General features: G+C 37.5%; 1 protein-coding gene across 1 annotated transcript; it reads right to left on the bottom strand.

Annotated features, from left to right (window-relative positions):
* Nucleotides 1-1,848: 1,848 nt before the first annotated feature.
* On the bottom strand, nt 1,849-8,984 carry LOC119795880. Its single transcript, XM_038304118.1, has 7 exons — nt 8,924-8,984; nt 8,443-8,757; nt 8,078-8,353; nt 3,366-3,455; nt 3,129-3,157; nt 2,923-2,985; nt 1,849-1,959 (listed from the first exon to the last, which is right to left on the bottom strand). The coding sequence occupies exons 1-7, from the start codon at nt 8,958-8,960 to the stop codon at nt 1,849-1,851; spliced, it is 921 nt and encodes a 306-aa protein (XP_038160046.1). The 5' UTR covers nt 8,961-8,984.
* Between the last annotated feature and the right edge of the window lie 443 nt (nt 8,985-9,427).

Genomic DNA, 9,427 nt, shown 5'->3' with positions numbered 1-9,427 from the left:
ATGAAAGAAATTTCTACTATGTTTTCATTGTGTTAAACCAAATTAAAAAACTCAGATACGGATGACAAATGGTAACACTATAAAAGCACTATAAACGGCTCTTTTGCTAGATTTGCTTTTTAAGAGTAAAACATCCTCCACTCAGAATAAAGGTTAGATAAATTATAAGCCACTAACTTTAGCATAAGCAAGGACCCAGTTCTTTCAGAACCACACTAAAGAAGTCAAAACCAATGTGGTGGAAAAAACAGAACTTATCTTTTACTCTGGGTATATCCTCTGTATTGCGGAAAAAAACATATCACCTTTTCAACTTAAAGTTAAGCACAGACAGCTGTTTTTGAGAACAATGCTTTGAACACTGCAAAACTTGAAATTTGTTATCCTTCCTGTTTGGTTCTACTCTATGGCTCCTTCTGAATACCTTAAAATAGCTCCTCACTCCTTTGTCCAGCTTCTGTCCCTTCAACTCTCATAAGGTTAACATTAAGAACACTACCCTGGGTAGGAAATGAGCTCTAGGCTCCTGTGTTGAATCCAGACAGCCTTCAGTCTTTCGGACATCAGCTCACACGCAATGAACAGCTTAAGCTCTACATTATAGGGGCCAAAACATTAGAAAGTGTTATCAGACAAAAAGGTCAACAAGAATCAGATCACGGCCTGTACCGATTAATTCTTGCAGATCGGATACAGTCTTTGCCAATGCTATGTCTGTTCTGGTCAGACAGGCAACTCAACAAAAAACAAGTTCCAGACAAACTGGAACAAACAGAGGGATAATGAGTAATCTTGAACCTAAAGGAGTCTGGCACACTTTCCAAAATATTTCACACCGGAAAGCAGCTTCTCAAGCATCAATAAAATCAGTCTCAGGTTGAACCTGGCAGATTTACTGCCTTAGTGAACACTTTCTGGCTATATAAAAAAAACAAAACAAAAAAACAAGCTCACAATCAGGTCTCAAAATAAGATAAAAATGGAAATGATGGGAAAAATGTTTTTTTCCACCACAAAGGGGTGTACATTTTCATGTGTCACAGAGAGTACATGAAAAAGTCTATTGTTGTTTAGTCTTTAAGATGATCTGTGCATATATATCCTGTCACACAAAGAATAGTGGCTCCTAGTGGTGGATAAGAACATTATGAGGTCCCTCTGCAAATTGAACTGGTGATAAGAGGCATCCTGCTTCCTCTCCCTAACACCTTCCTTACTATCATGGCGACTGCTGGCTGATTCACATCTGCTTTGTCTAATGTGTCCTTACACATTTGCACTTGTTTGTAAGTAGCCCAGGTTCTAGTCCATGCTTAACTCTGGCACCACTAAACTGGTTTATCCCGACCCGCAAGAGAACCACTTAATTCAGCCCCAATTTTAAAATCTTTTTTGAGCTCCATTTCTAAAGTTCCCAGGTTCATATTTAAACTGCCATGTTTAAAGAAAAATATTAACACTAATAAAAAGTCCAATAAGCATTGAAACAACAAGAACTCACAGTCTCCTGTTCAGTTTATTAGAACGATGCTTTCACAAGCTATGCCTACTATTTAAGACATTATTAACAATTTCCAGTCCTCTGTGATCTTCCACAACAACTCATTATGTAACAAGGAGGAACTAATTTTCAAGTGTGTTTATAATGAAACAATAATATCACCAGGAAACCATCTGGGAAGGGGTCTAGGTTCTCACCCAGGTACTGGAAACCAATTAAACAAATGTGGATCTTTCAGTACTTCTTAAAAGCAGAATCCAGCCCAAGTTCCAGTTAAGCTGTAGAACTGATTTGCTTAATTCTCCTATTGTAAACTAAGTTGAATATTTCTGAAAAGAACACATTAACTAAGTCAAATGTTCCCCCTTAAGTTTCACTGTGGAGTAGACAACGTCTTGATTACCAGAATCTTTAGTGGAGGAAAGGTCTGCAGTGCTGTAGGTAACAGTGCAACTGACCTAAAAAAAAGGAAACAGAACAACATTTACCAAGGGTGGTGTTCAAGAGTGTGGCCAATCTTAAACTCTTTAACACTAAGTCAGAATTACACACTGCCCCTTCTTGTTCAAATTAAACATTAAAGATTTAGATGAAATTTAAAGCAAATATCTACTTTAGACAGGTTTTCTGATTAAGGGTGTGTTGAGATAATACTTTGTTTAGTCATTGTGCAGTAAAGACAAGAGACAAAGCTTTGTGTCTGTTATATTGCTAAGCAACAGACAGTGGATCACATATGATTTTGTTAGAACATTTAGAACTACGGTGGCTTGTAAGTCCAGAGGGACTTTCGCTTTCTGCATTTCTTAGGTTGCCAGTTTGTATTTATACCAGAAACAGACCACACCAGAGTTTGTTGGAATACAAATGACATACAATCTTTCTACCAGTAAAAAAAGTAACGACTCACATTATTTTGTGTTACGTTGTCTGTTCTGTGGCAAACTGAAGCATAGCAAACTTCCCCTGCAGGATCAGTCTGCACACAAAAAAGTCATATCAAAAAGCTAACACACAGACGGACTTGAATGCAGTTGTGTTAGAAAGGGCATCCAGTGTAAAATGGTTGCCCAGTTTCTAAGTGAGTCAAATTACAGATCTATAGAGACAGAGCGAGAGAGTACATTTTTAAATATAATTAAATGCTTGCATTTGCTTAAAATAATTTTTCATAGACATTTTTTTATATTTTATAGATGATGCAATCTGCTAGGTTTCCTTTGATACTATAGAAAACTTTTAACAGATCTGTTTGTATACTTTGATTACAACGACTCTTTAAAGTTCCGTAAGATGACGTTTGATGAAAATTGGCTCTGTTTAACTGAACTAAAATAAAATGGTGGTTGTCTGTCAAATTTAGAGCAATGATGAATTTAACAGTGTGGTTGAGTTTTGAACTGGTCTAACTGGGCTTTTACCATATCCTCTGTGGGTTCTGGACCCAAAATTGTCTCTTCAGGCAGTCTCTTCAAGTTTGGTTCCTGCCAGAAATACAGAAAAAGCAGCATCAAAGCTTTTGGTCTTGGTCAATTTCATGTTTAATGTAAATGTATTGATGAAGTTACATCACACATCTGATATTTCATTTTTTAGATATAAAAAAACTTAGTTTTTTTAAACTCACCGTGTCCCCTTTACTCCTATTCATACATTCTGAAAAAGCAATGGGATAGAATTTAGCTTTCATGGTGTAATGAAAGAGTTTCAGTACTTTTTATCAATCATTTCTAATGCAGAAACCAATAATTATCATACACACAATCAAGAGCCATAAACATAAGATAAATATAGTTTTTCACTTGAAATCAAGTTACAACCAGATAAACATTTATGCAAAAGCTTAATTTTTGAAGGTTCTGACCTTTAGTTTTCTTCCATTTGATGAACATCACAATGAATATTAAGATGCTTGTTGAAGCGACAGAAACAACAATTGGCCACCAGTGCAAACCTGGAAAACATAATTACTTACATTAAACATTCATTCATCCTTCCTTAATTTTGAGTTGGATGTCCTGGATGTGAAGATGGCTCTGCCTCTGCCTCCTATATTGTATTCAGCTGATCTGATATCTACACTGGCTGCATTTGATGATACTTGCAGGCATCTTTTTCTATATAGTCTAGGGCGGAAACCAAGATGATTGAACACAAAGTTAAAAAGCTGCTATACTCCTGCTATACAGTGTTGGGAGTGGATAAAAGATATATTTAAGGTCTAGAAATGCCTGGGAAAAATGAGCTTTAAGCCTCAGTGGGTGCTACCATGGTACTTGGCCACAAAACTAGCTTCACTACTGAAAAGCTATTTGATGTAGAACACAGTGACGTTACAGCCATGCTACTGACGAATGCAGTTAAGTTAGCAACGCTGGTACTACTGCCCATCACTGCTAACATCACACTCAGACAAACACTGGTTCAATCTAAACAAAGAACACCCAAACCTAGTGTTGTTTTTTTTGGATCCACTGCAGTGCAATGTACAGCCACCTATATTGGAGAAAACAAACAACTACACAAGCACAGTGCACAGCATAGGAGACCCATTGACTCTTGGTAGGATTCAGCTTTAGACTTGCACCTCAACAACAGAGAACACACATTTGAAGATCAAAATATTCATATTTTGAAAATAGAGGGCAGATGGTTTCATAACACCTCTAATCATTATTTATAGGCCAATCATATAGCCCATGGAGACCAAATGACTCCAACAATTAAAAAGAACAAAGTGTGCTTAGCAGAATGGACCTCCATGCTGCTTACAGTAAATACATCAGACCTCCAACTACAGATTTCTCTGGTGCTAACCAGCATAATTGACAATGACTCCTAGAGAGGTCTTGAAAGTCCGGTTTTTTGTGCTTGTGGCGGGGGATCTTTTTTTTTGTAAGTCCTCAATGGTTTGCTTAATCCAAAAAAATCCAAAGCGGACAAAGAGCTGATAAGAATTGGCACTATAACTGAGCCATCCACAGCTCAGATCATTTTTACCATAAGTCTGCAAAGGTTCACTCAATCGAAGAGGGCTGAGAACCTGCGCTTTCGGTGCTATCTGATATGCAGGGTGTATTACAGTAATTTGTATCATGAAGTAAAAAAAAAGCCCTGACAACACACAAAGCAGGGAAAAGGAAGAATGCAAAAGCCAGGGGACAAACCAGTGTTTTTCCTCATAAGTTAGCAGTATTTCCTTAGCCTGGGTGCCATTCCGAACTTAGTCCCGCCCACAAGGTTTGAGGTTGGGAAGTCGGTCTGGCATTGCTCCATAGTAGCGCAAGTATGATCGTCCACTCTCTGGCGATCCAATCAAATTGTCAGGGCGTGCTTTATATGATGATGGACAGATGATCAACAGTAATGTAATCAACCATGTGACCAAAGCGCGCTTGGGTGACAACAACAATGGCTGCCGCCGGAGAGTTGAGGGGAGTAGATCCTGCTATTAGGTCTGTTCTAGAACATATCGACAGCAAATTAATTTTAAAAGAGGAACAGAGAAACGCGATCAAGGCTCATCTTCTTATTCTAGGCGTCCAACTGCACGCTTTGATTTTTGTTGACAACAACTGTGCCTGGCTTAACATACGTCACGCACTCCGTTGCTCTTATTGGTTGTAGGTCTATCCAATTGAGTGCAGAGGCATTTTTTTTCCTGGTTCGTTCGAAACACGCCCCATAATCACAGCTCTATGGAGCAGTATCAGACTCATATTCTGACTAGAATTGAGTAGGACTATGTCAGGCTAGTATTTCCTTGTATTTATGTGTGTTTCTGGTTATGTCCTTGGGTGAAGTAAAAAAGTCATGATTTGTGCAATAATTTAGAATGTCACTACTGCTACCCTTTTATTGATCTCACATTGGAGAATTTAACCTCTATAGGCCATCCCCTTGGGGAGCAGTGGGCTGCCATTGTGGAGCAATCGGTTGTGAAAGGTGTTGCTTAGAAACCCAGAGTGGCAGTCTATGGGAGTCGGGCTTGAACTCAGAACCTCAGGATTCCAAGCTCAATACCCAACCGCCAATCCCCATACTAGGCTGCCACTCCCCATAAAGGGAGAGAACTTCTTGTTTCACAAAATATCCCTATCTAATGATGAATCCTCTAAAAAAAACTCTGTCTCTGGATTATGACCTGGATCATTACCAAAATTTTATGGATTATTACTTGGCATGAAGAGAATCTCTGGGAAAACCTTAAAATCCTTTCTTACTTTTCAACTTTTAACTTTGGGTTAATCCTGCTAACAGGTAAACAAATCGGCCGTAAATATTACCCCTTGGCACAGGTAAAAGGGGCCTTTTATTAAAATTACACCCTGTCTTACGATATTGGTATGAATAGATCTCAGAATAGATGCATTAGGTGTCATGGTCTTGGTGTTGATGACTTGCTTATTTACTAATTTCATTCGCCTGTCTAATTTCATCCTGTTTCTCATTGCTTATCTGATCCACCTGTTCTAAACTCTATTTAAACTGCCCTCTAACCAGTCATCAATGCCAGAATAGATGTGAAAAAGTGGTGAGAGTGAGTCCAGTGTTAACTGAGTGTTTCTGATTACCTGATCTTGACCTGTTATGCCTCTTAACCACTGAACCTGCTAGTTCCTGTCTGATCTATTTTCCTGACCTGTCTGTAGACTGCTCCTGATTCTGGCTGTTTACTGAACTTTGAACTGCTTTCTGTCACCGACTTGGATTTCCCTTTGGGACCTCTTCGGACTTCTGATCTCCTGGTTCTGAATCCTGAGCCCATACTTGACACAAGTTTTGCCTTTGCCCTCTGGATTATCCTGCCTTCCTTCTTCTCCTGCTTGTTCTCCGTCTTCTGGGACTACAGCATCTGGGACTCTTTGAGGGGCGCCCGCAATGTCTAGTTGTCAGCCGACCGGCTGGAATCTACTTTGTTCTCTGGGTTCGGACTGAACTATAAAATCATGTTAGTGACTCACATTCATAATCATCATCCGTCAGATTAATGTGGTCATTAACCTGTGTTTTTCTTCTGCAGAGGTTCCTGCATTATCAATGCCCTTGCTCTAACAGTAGATCAGCCGTTTTTAAATTAACACTTTTGAATTATCCGACTTAGGTAAGGTGGAGCTTCAGAATGTCTGGACAGCAGAAGATGGAGAGTTTTGTGGACACAGAAATACAGGCATTATGATCATTCTCTCCATATTTCCATCTAATCCACCTTATTAGCACATTCAACAACAAAATTTTTTTCCAATGTGCTGTACATAAAAACAAAACAAAAAACTCAACATATACACAAAAGAGTGGTGAGAGTTTAAAATTAATAAATGAATAAGAATGACACAGGGAAAAACACAATTATGCTGAGGTAGAAGCCGAAGTATAAAAGAGGGTAAGACTAGACTTGAAACAATGTGGAGGCTGTTCATTTATGGAGGGGCAAAGTATCCAAAGGCTGTTGCCAACTACAGAAAAGGCTCGGTCCCCTCTGGTTTTGACCCAAGTCTTAGACACTATTAGACCTCAGATCACTCACCAGAGATTAGATCAAAGGATGTCTATAATATATTGAGGAGCGATGGTGTAATGTGTTGATTTTTTCAGATCCATGTTAAAAGACGAGCCGCTGTGTTGTGGACTAACTACAGATGGGAGAGAGCTTGTTGCTAATGCCTGAATAAAGTTCAAAGCAATAGTCCAGACTAATGCAATGCACTTTATTAGACGTACCATTTCCATGGCAATGATTAGATTAGAATCAACTTTATTGTCATTACACAGGTACAGGTACAAGGCAACGAAATGCAGTTTAGGTCTAACCAGAAGTGCAATAGCAGCAAGTGCAGGATAAATAATGGTTCCATAAATACAGGACATAGGTTTCTACTGAATGAGTATAGAGATGAATACCATTTTAATAATGAATATAATTTATAGATCACTAGTGTTATGAACTAAATTTACAGCTGGATATGTACCGAATATAATATACATGTTGATATTACTAGAAAAACAGGTTTTTACAGTTACGTACAATAGGATAATATACAGATGGGTTTTACTATAAAATGAATAAATAAAGTTTGGACAGAAGCTATCTAAATTAAAGTGCAGTGGAAGGTAATTGCATATTACAGTTAAAGTATGTTATTGCAAATATATATGTAAACAATTGGTACTGTGAATAAACAGTCGGCAGTGCAAATATAAGCAGTCGGCAGTGCAAATCTCAGCTCTTCATCAACTTGCTAGATTAATTAAACTATTGGTTGATTTTAATTTCGTTGTATCAGCTCTCAAGACTCTGTAATAAAGCTATCAACAACTGCTGGAATTCTATCATAAAAAAGGTATTTTGTAAGATAATGCTGCTTTGCTCTGCTGCTCATTAAAAGTATTCTTTCAAAAAGTGGTAAACTCATATTTTTCTATTGTGCTGACAAAGCCTAGGTTGTATTTTAACTGATAAACAGTAGTAAATAACCCAATTAAAAATCCATTTCCTTTTATTTTTATACAAAATAAAACCTATAGAAATCCAATCCTAAAAGCTTCTGAGATAAAGAAAACACTTTTCCATCTTACCTGTGGTCTGAACTTTTGACTGGTGGCCAAAGGTGAACAGCTGAATTTTTCCAGTATCAATATTTGTAACTTTACATTTAGATCGATAAAGTGGTGAGTTTTGATGAAAAGGAGCAGTCAGTGCCACAAAAGAATGAAAAGCTGGTATTGATTGATGGTTATGTGAGGATATGTTTCCTTCCCCCTCATACAGCCACTCCACTTTGTGTCTATGGTAGTTATAGTCCACCACAGAACAGTTTAAGACAACTGAATCATTGCTCTTCTGTTCAGTCACTGATGAAGATAGAAATATTGAGGGGAAACACATTAAACCTTACATCACTTACAAAATACTAATAAGCAAGAAACATATAAATACTTACTTTTAAAAACAGACAGGAGAACAGAAGAGTTCTCTCCTTTTCCTGCAGTTAACTGTCGGCAGACGTACCGACCAACGTCCTTAATAGTGACATTCTTTATCACTAGAGAACAGTTGGCAGTAACATTCAGTCCCCCTGATTTTTTTTTTTCATTTAACTGACCATCTTCAAACAATGTCACTTTTAGCATGGACCTGATGAAGCTCCAAGTGGTTCTGTCACAGTTCTTCTGACCATCAATCAAATTTTCACAAGGCAAAGTGACATCATCACCATCACTGACAATGAAGACAGATTCAGTATTTCCTGGGGTTACTGTTCAGAAAACAAGTTAAACAGCAAAAAAAAAAAAAAGAAAAAACGGTTAGGGTATGTTATACAAAGGTTTTTATTTCTCAGAATTCGTTTTTTTAGTTAATTTAAAAATGTGTCGAATAACTGTTAATTCAGGTTGTAATGTTTCTGTTAAACGTTAACTTACCTGTAGATGTAATGATCAGTATCAGGAGTAAATACATTTTAATCCCTCTGTATCGGACCAATGTTTCTCTCTGTCTCTTCTGCTATCTTGTTAACAAAAGACTCGGTGGCTGAAAGTGTTTTGTACTTGAAGCTGAAAACATTGCATGCTGCATCAGTTTTGCATGGTGTTACTTCCTGATCACATCAGCCTCTGTCTCACATCAGTGACTGGGTTCATTAAATGATTTTAAAAAGTATTAATCTAATTTAGAGTTTATTTAGAAAAACAGATTAAATTCAATTACAATTGTGTGTAACACTTAGGTTGTTCAAATATGTGGGAAAAATATACATACTTATATAATAAGGAAATAAGAAAACAAGTAACAGACGTGAGCAGATCTGAGGTTGGAGAGGTGTTAGTTTCATACTTCTTTTTTTTCAGTATGTTAGCTCAGTTTTCAGAATGTGTGAAATGGTTGCCCCCAATTAGAGTAAAGCTATTAAACTTTAATTTTGAGGT

This window comes from Cyprinodon tularosa, unplaced genomic scaffold, assembly GCF_016077235.1.
Source record: "Cyprinodon tularosa strain WSP-4 unplaced genomic scaffold, ASM1607723v1 ctg526, whole genome shotgun sequence".
NCBI lineage: Eukaryota > Metazoa > Chordata > Actinopteri > Cyprinodontiformes > Cyprinodontidae > Cyprinodon > Cyprinodon tularosa.
Note: the sequence above shows the minus strand (reverse complement) of the source record. Positions and strands in the feature narration are given on the sequence as shown.

Excerpts from the sequence above, each read along its gene's own strand:
- LOC119795880 (XM_038304118.1), bottom strand. The coding sequence starts at position 8,960 with ATGTATTTACTCCTGATACTGATCATTACATCTACAG. Across the intron at positions 8,354-8,442 it reads TCTCCTGTCTGTTTTTAAAA|TGACTGAACAGAAGAGCAAT; the intron begins GTAAGTATTTAT and ends TATCTTCATCAG. Across the intron at positions 3,456-8,077 it reads GTCAAAAGTTCAGACCACAG|GTTTGCACTGGTGGCCAATT; the intron begins GTAAGATGGAAA and ends TATGTTTTCCAG.